The following is an 18,078-nucleotide window of genomic DNA, read 5'->3' on the forward strand; positions in this document are numbered from 1 at the left end:
CTGGGATGCGGGGTGGCCTCAGCGGAGCGTCTGTGCCCCTGCCCAGCCCCCCTTCCTGACGAGGGTGTTGTCACCGGGGCCCCTGGGCAACCCTCACGGCCTCTGCGGCCGCGGGTCCCACAAGCTGAGGCGAGAGGTAAAATCCTTTACTTCTTTATCTTTAAAAATCAAATTGCATTTCCAGAGAGGGAGAAACAGATTAAAGCAGCCACAGGCCCACGCTCCTCTCTCACCAGACGCACGCGTGTGCACACGCCATGGTCCCCCCATGCTCCCCAACCCTTTCTCCTGCCTTTGCGTCAGTGACGTGCGGCCCGCGTGGAGATATTTCCAAAGTGTTGTTCCTGACGTGGGAAGTAGGAAGCGTGTCTGTCAGAGCGAAGCTTGGCTGGTCTGGTAGCTGGCGGTTCCGAGGAGCAGCGGAACTCCACGTTCAAATGACAAAGGACTATTTATCCGGACAGTGAAGCGTGCCTGAAAACGAAACTGACGTGCAGCGACTCTGACATTGAAAGATTACCTTAAAATCTTGAAAACCATGATGGGGAACGGAACCGCATAACCACAGGGAACTGGAGAAACGTGTGACGAACTTGGTTGTGGTCTGTCCTTCAAACACACGGTTTCCTCTGTCGGCCAAGCTCCATAATCAGTTACCCTGGCTTCTCACTTCTTCACTTTATCAACGACCCATTTCAATAATAATAATAATTATGTAGCTTAATAATTAGAAAGTTTTGAATTCGTGTGAAAGACAAAACCCATTTTAGAAGTCGCTGAAGTCATTTGAGTCTAGGTTGCCCGCGAGAGTTCGGGTCCGGGACTCGGAGTAAATGCACGACAGCCCAGGACTCTGAGTGAGAACCCAGACCCCGGACAGAGGGCCGCGGGCCGCAGACGAGGCAGGAGCTGCTGCCCCTCAGGGCCTAGGCCCGCCGCGCTGCCCTGTTCCGCAGCGTAAGCGAGACGCACGATGGAGCCCGGTTACACTCATTCTGACGCGTGTGGATGCCCCTGTCACAGAGCCCACGGGGTTGAGCACCTGTAGGCGGCTGGGAGCAGACCCGTGTGCGGGGGCGCGAGGCGGGCAAAGGCAGCTAAGCACACAGCAGCGAGCGCACGCCACACGGGGGGCCGTTGGAAAGGTGTCAGGAGTCGGTTAGTGCCCACCACGGCCGTGCAGTCAGGTCCTTTGCGCGCCCACGGAGCCTCGTGCCGGCACAGCGGGCCTTGCTCTCGCGGGACAGGACCCTCAGGTGGGGGTGGGAACGGCTGAGCATCTGCACTTCCCACCGAGCACACGGCGCGTCTCATCAAACGGGGAGAAACAACCGCACAGACGTTTCAGGGGCATCAGTGTCACTCGGCGTCCCAGGGATTTACCCCAATGCCCCGTAAGCTGTTCGGGCTTCCGTTGTGAACGGGACGGTACTGTTTCCTTAGGGAGGTTAACAGTCATTATTTTTTGTGTCGGCTCGGTTACATTCAGTTCCTTGTTTACCTTTATTTCATTTTGGTTTTACATTTTATGTCTAGTCACAGCGGCTCTCGGGTAGACTTACGAGGTTTGAAAATAGTTACAGGTAACAAAGGCAAAGGTGGTTTAAGAGGGAAAATAGAAGAACGAAGGGGTTAAAATGATATTTAGAGGCATTACCTTTACAAACCTGTTTATCTCTGGATGTCGCGTCCACGGGCTCACAGTCTTAAGTGATCGAGGGCACATTCTGCCCTTCCCCAGGCGCTCCCCCCGGGTAACTGCTGTTTCCGAGGAAGGTTTGCCTGGGCCGGGCTGAGCACAGGAAGCGAGAAGCGTGGCAGCCCGTGGTTTATACGCGGAACTTACTGCGGTGAAATTGAGCAAAGAGCTAGGTTTGGTGTGTCCCTACTAAATAACTGGCTACAGTTTTGAAAGTCCTTTGCTTCTCCTGTGGAGAAGAATTAAGACTGAAAACCGAATAAAATAAAACCAAAGTGAAACAAGTAACTGTTATCTGGAATTCTGCAAAGCCCACAGCAAACACACCCCAGCCATCTACTCGGTGTACGTTTGTATCACTGGAATTCGGTAATTTCTGAGATTTTCAGCTACTTCTATATAAAAAGTGATTCAGTATAACTCACATCAACAAAGGAATGGGAACGGAAAATAAATTCGGAGTTCTGCAAGAGTTTCATCGCTCTTACCTGCTATGTTTTTGTTAATTGCATGAATCCTTAAAACTCAAGTGTGTACCACCCCAAAGCAGTACCAAGTCAAATTTCTAGAGGTGATAACAGAATCTTTCTTCTCGATTATACAACAGTATCCAAAGCACTGCATGATGATTAGATGCTTACCACACCGGAGCACGTCACGGGCGCTGTAATCCGAGGCAAACTCTTTCAAGGCATTTTATAATTACTTTCGGTAGCTCTGAATCTATATTTAAATGATATTAAAATTAGAAACAGCTGAGAATTTAAATGAAGCTAATGCATTTCAAATCAATTAGGTAGTTAAAGATTTTTAGAATTCACTCTGTACAGAAATAAACACTCAGATGAATTGTGTGTGCGTGCCCCTGAGAGCCGACCCTGCAGTCTGGAAGCGGGCGGCAGGCCCACCCCACGGCCGCCACGGCCCGCCGGGGACGACCGCTCCGGCCCGGCCTGCTGCCGAGTCCCAGAGGACGGCTTTGAGACGGAGCGGCAGGTTAGTGTAGAAGAGCAGCGTTTGTCAGTTCCTCCTTCAGTGTTAGAAGCCGCGCCGGTCCATTCTGTGTTAAAAACCAGTAAAATGTAACTAAACAGATGTACGCTTGCATTTAGGTTTTAGAATTGTTTTGGTGAAGACAGACTCCCGTGCCCCTGAACGAGTGCCTCCCCGAGATGCCGCATCTTCACCCGTAAATCACCCGAGTCCCCGCGTGACCCGTGGGCCTGCAGTAAGTTCCCACGTCCTGGGCGCTCCCAACACAGCAGACGTGTTCTGACGGGTCGCGTACGTTTAAAAGCATTAACGTTGGTTAATGAGGTTTCTATAGCAACACCCCCCCCCCCAAAGAGGAAACAAAACTGTTTCTGCTTCAAGGTTTGTGCAGATTTCACTCGGTTTGACTAGAACAAAATCCCCACCACAGTCGTCACTGTTACTGCCCTCGTTCTCGGACGCCTGCATTTCCCAGACACCTGCCTGCCTTCCCACCGCCTTCCGTTCCTGCCCCGACCCGTCGTGACCCCCCCCCCCCGCCCCACGGTCACGGTTTCCGTCGGCTCCTCCTGCGTCAGCTCAGCCAGGCCACCGGCCCAGGGCACGCTGGGGTCCCTCCCAGGCTCCGCCAAACCCACGACGCACGGACAGGAGGCCGAGCTTCCTACCTGCCCCGCCCACGGAAGGCAGATTAGAAGCCAAAGCATGTTCTTCAGAATAAGCTTCCACTCCCGTCTCCTCACCAACCGCGCTACGTTCCCTGCGAGGCAACTGCCTTATGACGTTCGTGCCGTGTGATTATTTATAACATAAAATTTATGCATTTTTTAGGGTGTTTCAAGTAAACACATGACTAGTGTTATCCACCCATTTATTTATAAAGATAAACAATTACAATCCAATTTCTCTGTCGCTCCGGTCACTATGGCACCTCAAGCGATGACTGAGGCTCTCCTCTGACACTTGGTTTCGTTTAGCTGATGCAGAGGGGACCTTGCTCATAAGTTATTCACTCACATGGTAACAGCTTTTCAAGATTTTCCTCTGAAAAATACCATTGGTGGATGAAAATTTCCCCCTACATGTACAAATTACATAAACTTTCAATTTTAGGGACAGAAAATCTTTATAAAAATACTTTATCCCCCTTCCCTCCAGCAATCCCTCCTTTAGTTCATGTCCATGGGTCGTGCGTGTAAGTTCTTTGCCTTCTCCATTTCCTGTATTATTCTTAACTCCCCCTGTCTATTTTGTACCAACCGATTATGCTTCTTAGTCCCTGTACTTTTCCCCCCATTTCTCCCCTCCCCCCTCCCAGCTGATAACCCTCCAAATGACCCCCATACCTATGATTCTGTTCCTGTTCTGGTCGTTTGCTTAGTTTGTTTTTGTTTTTTAGGCTCAGTTGATAGTTGTGAGTTTGTTGTCATTTTAGTGTTCATAATTTTGATCTTCTTTTTCTTAAGTAAGTCCCTTTGACATTTCATATAATAATGGCTTGCTGATGATGAACTCCTTTAGCTTCACCTTGTCTGGGAAGCACTTCATCTGCCCTTCCATCTAAATGATAGCTTTGCTGGATAGAGTAATATTGGTTGTAGGTCCTTGCTTTTCATCACTTTGAATATTTCCTGCCAGTCCCTTCTTGCTGGAAGAAGAGGAAGAGCAAGAAATTGAAAACTTAACTTGAAAAAATAATGGAGGAAAACTTCCCTAATTTGGTGAAGGAAATAGACATGCAAGTCCAGGAAGCACAGAGAGTCACAAACAAGTTGGACCCAGAGGGGACCACAGCAAGACACGTCATCATTAAAATGCCAAAGGTCCAAATAAAGAGAGAATCTTAAAAGCAGCAAGAGAAAAGCAGAGAGTTACTTACAAAGGAGTTCCTATAAGACTATCAGCTTATTTCTCAAAAGAAACTTTGCAGGCAAGAAGGGACTGGTAAAAATGCTTGATTTTTAAAACAAAATAAAATTTCATTAAAAAAACAACTCTTGTCTGAGTTTGCTTCACATTATGCACCCATTTTCAGAGATATGTTTTTCAACAAATGATCCAACCTTAACAAAGTTTTGTTTCTATTGTAACATACTAAACTACTGATTTTTTGATTCAAACTTTCTTAAAATAGTACCTGTAATATTTAGTAGTGATCTTTAAGTGTTGCAAAGATATTTAAAGACTTCAATATGTTCACAAATAATTTTATTGGCTGCATCATCTCATTTTTCTTTATTACGTTATTAAATATTTAATCAAATTATTGGCTATTCTGTTAGGTTTTATAATGGTTATTGCAACAGAAACATAAGTAGACTTACTGACAGATCAATAGTCATTAATATATGATTACGGGACTGAAATAGGACTGCAGGGAAGGAGAAACTACACTCATGTACTTGCATACTCTTGTCGTTACCAAAGTCAACACAGTTACATTAAAACAGCTTTCAGGTAGTTTGCCGAAACCCAGCCAAAGCCATAAAAATAAATAAATAGAACGACAGTGACCTTGTTGAGAGGCCGTCTCGTTCTCTAAGCCTAAAAATTCCGAGCAGTTGGCACCAGGCAGCAGGAATTACAGGGCATTTATTTATTTTTCTGTTAAGGGAGCCGCAGAGAAGCGTGGAGACCCCCAGGGGGTCCTCAAATAGCAATACGAAGCCACCTTTTAAGTATCTTTATTGAATCAACTGTGGGTCACAGACCTCCTCTCCTCGTTTTATCCCTCAGAAGCCTCAGGGATGGATCATTCCAAACCCACATTTAATTTCCAGGCACCCGGAGGAAATAATAATGTAAAGTAGGGGGCTGAACCCCTGTCCAAAATCACCCCGAAAAACCACCTTTTCAGTAGAAGATGACGCTTTAAACCCACTGCTTAAGAAGCTCTGGAGCGGGATTCTTGACGCTTGTAATAAACTTTCCTGACATGGAGCAAGGGTGGCTCTTCCCACTGGATCTGCCTGGACACGCGGGCGCCCCTCCCACCCAGCCTCGCTCCCCTTCCGCCGGTGGAAACCCCTCTCCCCAAGTGGAAACCTCCTGCGTGGACTTCAGTCACGCCCGCCGGGACGTGTGAGGGGGGCAGAAGATCCCGGTGTGCGAGCCTCCCTAAGCGGAGAGAGAGAAGGCCATACTCTCCCTCCTGAAACAGCCTGGGAGGGCCTCCCCTTGACCTTGTGGAAGGAGGCGCATTGAATCGGGACTTGAGGACGCTGATGTCTGAATAGCTGGAGCAAACAAAGGCCTGGGCTGGGAGTTAACCCTTTTCTGGACGCGCGCAGGCCAGGCGCGCAGCGGGCTCCATGCGGCTGTTCCGGGGCAGCCTGCCTTCTCTCTCACGCCCACTTTTAGGTGAAGCTGTCCATCGGGTGTGGTAAGGATCACGTGCCAAAAGGAACAGCGTTTGTCTGCACGGAACGGCAGACGTGTGAGTTTAGTAAATATTTTCAGGCCAGGAAGCCACCATAAAGCCGCAGACGGAGCTTCCCGCAGGACGGGGGTGTCTGGTTTCCTCTGCACCTGGTTCTGATCCAGAGCGGCTCCGGGCGCTGGCCCCAGGGTAGAGGCCGTCCCTGGTGAGAGGGACGGGGCTGCAGCCCTGCGGGGCCCCCCCGACGTGCTGGGCGAGCCGGTAGCTGGCCTCGCGCCTCAGTTTCCTGACCTCATGTGCCCTGGGAGGGGTGGGACGGGCCTGCGGGGCTCCTGGGAAAGCCACAGTGATGACGTGACGAAGCTCGGGGCGCACTTAGAGGCGTCAGCGCAGTTTCAGAGAACGTACGTGTCTTTTAATGGCAATCGGAAGAAGGAAGAGTTTTGACAGAGTCGGGCAGACAAAATACCTGCTGCTTCGTGCTTTTGCTAGAGCTAGCCTGCGTTAATAACCCTTAATAACATGCAAATTAAAGCACATTTTTCACGCTTACGCGTGACGCAAGACTCTGTTTTAGACCTGGGATGAGATGTAAATGTCCCCATGACAACCCAGAAAAGGAGAAATATGCAGGATGCAGACTGTCGTGGGGATGTGGCGGATTCGAGCGAGGGAGACCCTGAAACGCTTTTCTCTGGTGTTTGCGGTACGATCGCTGCGGCTGCCGACGCCGGTGTCACTGAACGCGGTTGAATCGTGGGGGTCTGAACAGCAGTCGTGTGTTCTCATAATTCTGTCCTGCGTTTCTCTGTTTGCAAGCTGCACGCGTGCCCAGAACTTGGAGGCAACAGCTGCGATTCAGACGAACTGAACACGCGACTCCCGTCGTAACGACCTTGTGGTGCAGACGTGTAGGTTGCTTCTTATGAAAGTGGAGAGGGTTTTGTTTCATCGGCCGGAACAGACTGTGACACCAAAGGAGGTAAGTGACGGACATTTCTTCGTGAGCCACAGAGAACTCGGGCCTGGGTGTCAGCGCCAGGACACGCGGGTCCGTGGGACACCCGCGGGGGCACAGAGCAGGTGGCCGCCCCCCTGCCAGCCTGGGCCGCTGCAGGACACACGCACACACGCACACACACACACACACGTGGGGGCCCGAGGTCTCTCCTCCAGCTCTGGCAGCACCAGGCGTGGACAGGGTGTTTGTCCCTCTCACCCTCCCTAGTTGTGCAAAATGCAAGGGTGGCTCCGTATAGTTTTCCCAGGTGGAATGAATGAAGCACCGAGGGAAACATACATCAAAATGTGAATACATGCATGTGTTCATGTGTGATTATATGTATAGTGCATAATGCACAGTATATATTAGTAGCATATACTATAATGTGTGTGACATCTAATAAGTGCATGCAATATGTGTGTGCATCACGTGTAATACATACTAATTATGCATGACACATGTCACAGTTGTATTTCTAACATACACACTACAGAGGGAGAGGACCAGGCTTGAAAACCTTGGCTTTCCGTTGCAAAACCAGGGAACTGAAAATCAAGACGCTGGTTTTGTTGTTGCTTCTGCGGTTGTCGCCTTCATTTGAAAAGTGTTGCTTTAAATAGCACGACACGGCCGCCTGCCTGAACCTGGGGTTTCAGAGGAATGTGGGACCCTGTGTGGATCTGCACAGGGATGGAGGGGGAGGGGAGGCCCCGGGAGCCCCTGAGAGGGGAAGGACAGCCCCTGCTCACGCTAGGCCCCCGACGGGACGGGCGCAGGGGCCTGACCAGAGCACACCTGGGCGGGGGTGGCCCCCGAGGAGGTGCTGGGCATACCGTCCAGAGGCGCGAGCAGGCGGCGCTGCCTCTCAGAGGCTCAGCTGCCAGAGGAGCCCGTGGCTCTCCCTGCAGGGGCCGGGGTCAGCGCCACCCCCCGCGTCAGACGGGACAAGCGAGGCCACAGCATCTGCAGTGGTGGCAGCGGAGGCCTCGTCCTTCATGTCACTGTCGCCGTAGGGAGGCGTGGGAAAGAGATTCCTAAAGGTTCACATTTTCAGTGGAACGTGGGGACCTCCATGTCACCCCAGGGCAAGCAGAGCCTCTGAACCTACTGGCTTAATTTCAGGGGAATGAGCCACATTCTGGTCCCACACGTGTGGTGCCATGGACACCCGGCGGATGTCACAGGACTGAGCGTCTCAGGTCAGACCCGTGCCAGGGAGCAGAGCCAACACCCGAGGCACAGCGGGGGCCCCTCCCAGACAGGGAGGCAAACTGCCAGCCGGTGTGGGACGGGGCCGGGCGCCAAGGTCCCCCCGAGCTGCGCGAGTCTTAGTTCAGTTCCCTTCCCCTCGGCCAGACTGCAGGAAACGGTGGCTGGAACGACCCAGAGGCTGCAGCGCGACGCATGACCGGTCACTTAATCTGTGCAAAGGACAGCGATGGGAGCCAGTGTGAACAGCACATTTCCTCCGCAATTCCGCCATTTTGGCTAAACAAACGCGCTTCTGTTTCCCCGTTCATCCTCTCTTAGTTCTTCCCCGTGAGTCGGGGGGACGTGCGTGTGCGCCCGCTCCAAAGTATATGAAATCATATGCTGTTTTCTAAGCATTTTCCATGTTAACCCGTAAGGATCATATTAATAAGGATCATAGCAACAGGCCTTTCTCTCTTCAGTCTGCACTATTTTCAACCTACCTACCCCCTCCCACCCTGTGAACATCCAAGACGCTGCACGGTCGTTGGTAAAGCTCTTGCCTGTTCAGCAGACACGTACAGAGACAGCCGGGGGTCCCACACACCTGAGAACAGAAGAACCACCCGCAGCCGGGAATCCAAAGGCAAATACTGCCCGTGGGCTTCAAACGCGGCTCTGCCTGCCTCACCCATTATCGGGAGCGGAGGTGCAACGGCCTCTTACACGCCATGACCACAGGCAGGACGTCAGGAAGGAACCTCTGGTCACGGGCTGCCAGAGTAGGCAGTTCCACATTCTGGAAGCTTAAATTGTTTTTTAAAAAGGAAAGAAAAGCGTTAAAAGTTTTAACTGACTTCATAATGAAAAAAAAAAGAACCACTGATTTTTACTGTCCTTTCCCCGATTTGAATCACAAAGTACTTTTTGGTTCTGGGAGTTAAGTGTTGACTTTCAAAGGCACACTTACACCATTTGCTAAGAAAGGGTGTCCGTGCAAACAGTTCGCTGTGAGTGTGGGGTGTTCATTCAGACACCCCAGCTCTTCCCGACTCTGACAGAGGACGTTACACGGCCTGAGTCAATATTCCACGCTGAATTGTTTTTAATGAAGAACAGAAAACATACGACAGTCGAAGGCCTGTGTTCTCATGGGCAGAAGCAGCCCACATATCATCGTCCACATGCTCGTTACATACAGGATGCTAAAGAAGACACATTGCGACCACATTCTATCAATAGCAATTTTTACACAAAGTTTATTTCTTTAATGATTTTTTCTGACTTATATGCTGTTGTCTTTATTTTAACGACATGCCTAGAAAATCCCTCATGTGGCGTATCCTATGGATCGACGACAGTGTCTCCATTTCCCTTGATGCAATCGGTCTTAAATCTTTACGAACTGCAGAGGGGACAGGCACGGTGACAGTAGAAGAAACCTTGCCATGGGCTGAGTTTCCTTCAATAGACTTTATTTCTTCAGGTTTTGGAAGAGTGTTAGGTTTACGTAAAAAGAGGGAAGGGAGAACCGAGAGTTCTCACACCCTCCACCTTGAATTTCCCTGTTACTCACATCTTTATATGAATACGGGGCATTTGTTAAAATTAGTAAACCAGAGTTTATACACTATTATGAAGTACGATCCATCTTTATTCAAAGTCCTTGGATTTTAGAAAGTCCTTCTTTTGTTGCAGGATCCCATTTGCAATGTGTCACGTGTGTGCGTCATATCTGCTGGGTCCCGCCAGCCCGTGACAGACCGTCAGGCTGTCCTTGTTTCTATGACTGTCACAGTGCTGAGGGGACCGGCCAGGGATCGTGCAGTGCTTGATGCTTCTCCTGGGCTGAGACGGAGCCTGGGTTTGGGAAGGAAAGCCAGCCGGGTGCAGTGCCATTGGCATCCCGTCACCTCGAAGGAGGTGACCCGGCCGCCACCCCCTGTCCCCGCTGGTGGGAGAGTTGCCTCTGTCCCCCACTTATGTGTTTAATTAGTTATTGATCTGCTGAACCCCTTATCTATATCAGCGTGGATTCACGGGGGGCGCATCGGTTTGCAGTTCACTTTCAACACTGTCATTGCGCCGACGATCCCCGCTTTGCCGTCGGGAGTGCGTGGCTGTCATTGCACCGACGATCCCCGCTTTGCCGTCGGGAGTGCGTGGTGTCTGGACCTCTGCAACATCTTTGAGCCCTTCCTTCCTTCCCTGCTGCCGTCAGAGGCTCCGGGACCATCTCTCATGCATCCTTTGTTAGTCCCCAAGCGGACCCCTCTCCGAGACGCCCGGCGCCCGGTGTGTGCGCGTCACACTGGGACCTCCGTCCCCGGGCCCTTCCGCTGCCACCCGGGACACCCACATGCGCAGCGACCTGTTTGGCAGCAGGGCCCCCCATCCGATAAAGCAGGTGTTTTGCTTTAGCATCGTGTATAGTTTTGAACTTGCTCAGTAAGAGAAGTAATGAATTTTAATATTTCTTTTTAAGGAAAATAGTAGAGGTAATGAATGATGGGTCTCCAGATGGATAACTGATGACAATAATAGTTAACCATTGAATTTCTATTAAGTAATCGCAGACATAGCCAACTCTGATATAAAACTCAGCAAGTTTGAACTCCTTTTGAACCCCCGTGTTCAGTAGAAATTAGAAGCGTGGTGACGGGCTTTGCTGGGCCGTGTTATTCAGGGTTTGGCATCCCCAGTCAGGAGTGTGGTAAACCAGCCCCTCCTTTAAAGGTGTAAGATGGGCGGATACTCAAGTGTCTTTGGTCCGTCAGCGCCGCCGAGTGACACAGTGAGGGACTGAGCGTTACAGCAGGCGTGGGCACCGGGCGTCGCGCGTCTCTGCAGCTGGTCTGTGGCCAGCGGGGCCGCCCCGGCACAGCCTCCATGCCCGCCGCCTCTTCGTCCTGCTCCGTGACTAGTCTTACCGGGTACTCTGCACATATGTTAACCGCGTTACACAAAATCACCTGCTTAAAAACCCCTGCGACCTTTAAAAAGGACAAAAAGAGAGTGAAATATTGTCCAAGGGGCTTGGGAAAGTTATTCTAAAACTCCTAATGTTTTTAGGAGTGCACAAAGAACATAAACACAAAATCAAATACTTTGATCTCTTTGCTGTGTTTGTTCCCCCCAAGAATGAACTGTGTTTCCCGGGGACTTGTTGTTACTAATGCGCAGGGTCGCTGCAAGGAGGTGGTGGGATTTGCAATTCGGTCTGACAGGTTAGTCTCAGCAGTAAATCAAGACAGAAAATTCATGAAGTCTATGTCGCTGGCATATATGTCTTTTAATTTAAATCTTTCCATTTCTCTGTGAATATTTATCACTGAAATCAGATATGCATTTAAAAATAAGTAAGCAGGTTTAACTTTTAAATACAGATAGACTGTTAACTTACTACAAATATGTTTCTCAAAAATAGACTGTAAATCTAGTACAGTTTTTCCCTTAAAAACAGTGTTAACACGTAAACCTAGTGGGGACAAAAGTCAAGAAAATGGCCCTATATCCTGTTTTAAGTTAATAAAAGTGATATGCTTTCAGGACACGTTGTGTGTTTTTCAAAAGGTTTTCTGCATAGTAGAGAGCATTAAAGTGTCTAATGATGTCTGTCTGCTCCGAAAGCTTCCACGCAGGTCCTGGCGCCGGGGTGGGCGTGGCCGAGGCGAGCGGGGGAGCAGCGGCCGGGGCGCTGAGTTTGGTTTCATTGGCCTCGGCTGGGGTGAGCTCAGGGGGCGTCCACAGCCCTGACTCAGGGAAGCGTCCTCTGATAGCTGAGATTTGGGACAGTGGATTAAACCAAAGGAACCAGCTTCTTTATGCAGAATCACGAAGAGCCTTTGTCGGCAAGCCTGCCTCCTGGGTCTCTGAGGGAAAGCACTGCCCTCGGTTACTGGGCCAGGAAAATACGCTGTTTATTCCAAAGCACGAGACGCCGCCCCGCTCATCGGTCATCGACGGAAAGAGGGCGGCGCCTTCGCCAGCTCTGCCAGGCCTTCCGCACGGACACCAGCTCCATCTCTGCACGGCTCTTCTGTAGCGAACCTCACACATGCACACACATGCACACACACACGCGGGCGCGCATACACTCGCGCGCGCACACACCCATGTACGCACACATGCACACACACACACACGCGTGACACATGCGCACACACGCGCAGACGCACACACACACGCACACACAGCTAATCTCAGGACCACTCCATTAGAAAAAGGCAGAAATTCGAGTCCCCTCTGCCTGCCGTCCTGCGTCATCCTTTCTTCTGGACGACACAACTTCAGAAAACGAATGGCCGTGGGTGATGCTTCTGTGTCACATGAGTGCTTGTCAGCAAAACCAGCCAAAGGGGACAGAGGGGCTGCGGGGCTCACCGCCACTGCCACCATATCCGCGAACGCCCCCCTAAACCGTTCCTATTCAGTGTACAAGCTGGTTAAAAAGAGGCGTCCCCCCAAATGGACGGCCTTCCCTCGCTCCCTGCCTCAGGCAGGCTGAGGCGTAGGGCGCACGGATGTGACTTGGTGCAGTCGCCCCCGAATAACTGAGTGACGGCTTCCGCCTCTTCCATTCGGTCCCGCTGTGTGCCAACCATTCCGTCAGCGCACACACAGGGTCCCCACGCAGCCCAGCGCAGTCTGGCTCCGGCACTTGTAACTGAGCACTTGAACTTAGGCAAGGCCCCCACGCCATGGCCTTCCCAGTGGGAAGTGGGGCCCCCAACCACTCAGGGACTGCAGTGATGGCCCAGGTCTGCGCAGTGTGAACACTAGGCCTGTAAAATAATTGTACGGAAAAAGGCGGATTGTGCAGAGGAAATAGTAAGGCGAGGAGTCTGCTCGTTCGGAGAACCAGGTTAACGTTAGCCAGACGCGCCCTGCGTCAGCTGCAGAGCGCCCCTCAGGGGGTGTTCTGACCAACACGCCCGCTCGGGGTGACGGTGCCTCAGGGCGGATGGGCCTCCCCAAGCTGCGGTCGGAGTCTCTGCCCAGGCTGGGTGCACGGACTCACCCTGCGTGTCCTCCGCGCGTGGGGGCGGGGAGGGGCTGGAACCTGCGCTCTGATGCTTGCCAGCGATGGAAGAACTCAGCAGCAGAAAGTGGCTGGAAAGCTCCCTGAGAACAATATTTGGAGTAAAAAATAAAAACTGCCCGCACGGAGGGCCTGGGAAAGAAGGGTTTTTGTTGTAACGTGGGTTGTAAGTCCCCAGGTCATGGCGTCCAGGGGCAGCTGAGCCGTTTGTCATTCTCTGACTGCGGCAGGTCCTTTGCTGGTCAGCAGGTCCGGCTCCTGGTGGGTGAGCCAGGTGTGATACGTGTTTGTAGTGTGAAGAACAGACATGACGGAAGAATTCGGTGACTAAAGCTTGAAGCTGTGTTGGACGCACAAGCAAAACATACAAACAGACACGTCACAGGCAGCACCTGGGACTTTGTGGGGACTTGGGTTAAATCCCCAAAAATGATGTACGGCCAACACAGTCACTGAAGCAAAAGGCATCTGGACCTCTCTTAATAATTTGGACAATTATACTGTCATTTAACATCCCATGTTATTGAAGTATATTTCCATGATACTTCTCTTTACATGCGATGTGTGTTTACATAATGGTAACATATTATATATATTTAGTGGTTTGCTTGCAAATACAGAAACCAGTTTGTTTGCCCCTCCGCTGTGACTGATAAAAGTGGACACCATGGCTACTGGGTCACAGATGAAGAGATTTGGGCTCGGAAATATCACACGCCTTATGCACATGTACCACGTCCACTAGGCAGTCCCTGATCACAAAGAAAATATCAGTAATTTTTATAAAGGAAAAACAAAACAGTAACCACAGAACAGTTACAGTGGACCCTTGAACAATGCGGGTTTACGGGCAATGACCACCATGCACTTGAAAATCCGCGACTCCCCCCAAATGGACTTGCCCTCGGTATCCACAAAGGATGCCTTGCAGGAAGCCCCGCAGAGACGCAAACCCACGCAGGCCTGGGTTTCTTGTGTGAGATGCAGAGAGAGATGCCCACGGCCAGCGCTCCACACCCACGGACTCCCCGCTGTTGATCACATACGGCGCAGGTATTTACTGAAAACAGTCAGACTCGGGGCTCCCTGCAGTCTAAGCCCACGTGGATCGTCACGTCCTGCACAGGCCGCACCATGTTCTGTTTGACGCGCTCCCCGCGGACACTGTCAGGGGTGCAACTGCTTTACGTGCATTTTCAGATGCAAAGCACAGGCCTGGTTTCCTAGACACACACCCAGTCGGCCCAGGAGGCAGGGTGCCAACCTCTGGTTTCTGATAACGAATCAGGTTTGGAAGCCCGTCTACCCGCCGCTCAACTCCGCAGACTCTGCCTTTGCCTCTGTGGCTGTGTGTTGAGCTGACGTGTGAACATATACTACATAAGTGCATCTTTCTGTCATTATTATTATTAGGAATGTGCCACATCTGTCCCAGAAGTTGCACAAGTGTGTGGAATTATGCCCCACCCCCACTGACGGTGCTGGGCCCCCATTGCTCAGGCCACCGAGACCTGCTCTAAGTGCCAGGTGAAGGCTGTGTGGTCCCGTGAGGAGGGTGTCTGTGACCAGAAAACTCGGGCGTGTGTGGGACATTAACTGGTTGGTCACATACACTGGGGGCCCACGGGGAGAGGCGGGAAAGACCTGGGCGCCCCATGCAGAAGCCCCAGGAGGGCCTTATCTCTCCCACGCAGGCTGCAGGGGACCCCCTGGAGGACGGCCTCCAACCATGCAGCACCCTCTCCATGCTCCCAGATTGTACGGTTATGACCTTTCACCCGCGTCCACATCCGAGCGAGAACCGGGCAAAGGGTATGTGCGCGCACGATGAGCTTCCTGATGTTGGGGACGCCTGCCCTTTCCCCTCAACTTTGTACATGTCACTCACTTTCCTCAACAGCCGAGTGCAAGCAGACACTCTGGCAAGCGGAGCAGACAAGTAATTAATCCACTCAAGTGCCCTTTCTCCGTGAGCGCAGCGCGAAGGGCCCGGCCCTCACGAGGCGCTTCATTCACGGCGTTCTGAAAGCATTCACGTTAATCATCAAGAGCCCTTGTCTTCGGCTGTCTGGTCGGTTGAATGGGTGGTTGGAAGGAGAGAGACAGGAGACGGTAAGGGTGCACTTAGGTTCTCCTCCTTCCTTCCTTACACACACTCACGCTTGCACCCCCCCGCTCACTCTCACACAGTTGCTCGGTTCCCCAACTCATTTAACGCTGGGGGTTCGGTGTCCGTCCTGACAACAAAGGGCGGGGCTCGCGCTACAGCTGCTTTCCCGGGTGCTGAAGCTCCCCTTGCAAGGGGACCGAGGTCCTGGCGGCCAGCGCGGGCCTCCGGGCGCCCCTACCGCACACAGAGGACACCTCGTGCCCCCGGCTCTCAGCACGTCCTTTAAGGTCAATGAATCACGTTGGGTTGTTTTCACTTGGGAAACTGTTTCTAAATGGATGAGGGTGGTTGCTTAAAGACTCAGATCTGTGAACAGAGATCTTCAAACCTTGTTTCCACCACATCCTGGAATTCCTTTAGATCTGGGGATGTTGGGGGGCGGGCTGCTACCTCATTTTGCAGCGTAGGCAGGGCCGTTGTCGGGCGCAGCCACAGCTCCCACGACTGGATGTGTTTACCTTAAAGTGTCTGAGACATAAGCAGAACGCCAGTCAAGTTCATCAGCACTGGGTACTGTAATGTCATCATCGTTTATTTGTATTGTTCACCAAACGCCAGAAAAAATAGGGATATTACGGCTAGAGCACCTCTGTGGCGAGAGACATTTTAGTTAGGAGGGTCATTTTCTTTCTTTCTTTCTTTCTTTCTTTCTTTCTTTCTTTCTTTCTTGGTAAAGGGAACACTTTGGGACTCTTTTAATGTTCAGTCTACATTATCCAAAGAATGCACATTATCATTATTCATAGTCTATAAAAATATGTCTTTAGTAAAGTTAGTATTTGGGATCTTTTCTTTCCTTGAAAATTAGATCCCACATGCCCAGGAAGCACTCATTTCTAAGTAGTAAACTTCCATTTTAAAAAATGGGCACGTTTGGTTGGAAGAACTAGGTTCTCGACCTTTGCAAAGAGTCTGGCTCATTGCAGGTCAGATGTGGGAAAGCTGCTGGGAAATTTCCACCGCTCGGGGTGTGAGCAGGGGTGCCCTGTAGGGTTCCCGGCACACCCCTGGGGTTGAGGAAAGAATGTGGGTTGGAAGTGGCCTAACGTGGGAGCCCAGAGCAGCTGGGGGACCCCTGGCGTGGCCCTTCCCTGCGGCTCTCTGCCTGTCCCTGCGGAGCCCAGTGCCTTGGAGACGGGGAGGACACAGGGAGGCCGAGCCAGGGGACGCCAGCTCCTGTTTGGGAAGGAGACCATCACCGCAGGGGACGAGCCTTCTCAACCCCAACCACGTCGCACAGCCTCTGCCCACCACAGCGTGGTGGCCTGTCCGGGGCACATTGGCGCCTGCGCCCACACCAGCACAGCCCCCCCCCCTTGTCTGTGCCTCCTCTGAGGCTCCAGGACCCCTGCCGACCTCTCCCCCGAGTCCCTGTTCCTCCCCCCTGAGGTGGAAGTCCAGACTCTCAGGAAGCCACCTCCAGGAGGACGGGGTCACGCTCTGTGCCAGGCAGGCAGATCGGGGAGCAAAGCGCGGACTCAGGTGCCTGCTCATGGCGCTACTGATCGCCCTCCCAGTCCCCGGCCCTCCAGCCAGAGGTCCCATCCAGCCTGTGCCCTGTGGTGGAATCCTCCAGACTTTGGAGACTCCCTGTGGAAGGACCCAACTTGGGGATGAAAACTTGCAGGCTGGCGGCTAGCAGGTTCTGGGAAACCCCCACCTCCCTCGCGGTCCCCTAATTCTACTCAAGATGTGGCGTGCGGGCGAGGACCCAGAGCCCAGGTGGCCGCGGACCCGGGCTGCGCTTGTGGAACGCCCGAAGCCCCACGCCGGCGCGGGAGAGCGAGTCTCCGCGCCCCGGGCTGCAGCCGCGCGACCCTGCAGCTACAGCGGAAGCCCGCCGGGCGGCCAGGACCCAGCTGGAGCCCAGATGGAAAAGCCCGCCAACCGTGCCCGGTGGGGAAGCGGGGACGGCGCTGCCCCGTCCCCGAGCCCTCGGCGCGCGCTGATCGGCCCCCGCCCCTCCCCGCTGCTGCCCGCGAGCCGGCGGCCGGGAGCGTCCCCGGGCTCACTCACCGATCCTGAGCACTTGCGGGGCGGCCTGCGGGAGGACGCAGCAGAGGACACAGAGGAGCGCGCGGCCGGTGTCTCGGGTCCAGAGCCCGGGCTGGCCAAGGACCGCGCAGCGCCCCATCTTCCCAGCGGCTCAATTCACGCGCTCCCCACGCAGCCGGCCCGGGCCGGGTCGCGCTTCATGCTCCGCGGACGCTCGGAGTCTGCGCCCTGCGCGCTGTTCGCGGGCAGACCGAGAGCACGCGCGTGGGGACGCGTGGGGACGCGGAGGGCTCCGGGGCTCCGGCTTCGCGCTAGCCCATCGCCGCGCCGCGCACCGACCGCGGGTCTCCGCTCTGCGCTCCTGGAGCCCGGAGCCCCGGAGGAAAGTTGCTGCCGCTGTGCGGAGCTGTCTCCCTCGTTCTCCCTGCGATCCGACGCGCAGTGGCGGAGGGCGGAGGGCTAGCGACCGAGGAGGGCGGGGAGGAGAGGCGCGCTGGGGACTGGGTGGGTGCAGGGCGCCTGCCTGCAGGTGAGTGGGGATCGCAGCAGCGCTCCGGCTTCTCCCGGCCCAGCGGTGACACCCCCACACACACGCGCGCGCACAGCC

At 53.0% G+C, this 18,078-nt stretch overlaps 1 protein-coding gene across 2 annotated transcripts in view; it reads right to left on the reverse strand.

Annotated features, from left to right (window-relative positions):
- GRIK1 (glutamate ionotropic receptor kainate type subunit 1) overlaps positions 1-17,610 on the reverse strand; it is a 180,240-nt gene extending 162,630 nt beyond the window's left edge. For both annotated transcript variants that reach the window (XM_090271345.1, XM_090271336.1), the window contains exon 1: positions 17,493-17,610. In XM_090271345.1, the coding sequence (XP_090127471.1) occupies positions 17,493-17,610 (118 nt within the window). The remainder of the gene's footprint in view (positions 1-17,492) is intronic.
- Between the last annotated feature and the right edge of the window lie 468 nt (positions 17,611-18,078).

The sequence above is a fragment of the Furipterus horrens genome, unplaced genomic scaffold (assembly GCF_987537825.1).
Source record: "Furipterus horrens unplaced genomic scaffold, mFurHor1.1.pri manual_scaffold_1, whole genome shotgun sequence".
NCBI lineage: Eukaryota > Metazoa > Chordata > Mammalia > Chiroptera > Furipteridae > Furipterus > Furipterus horrens.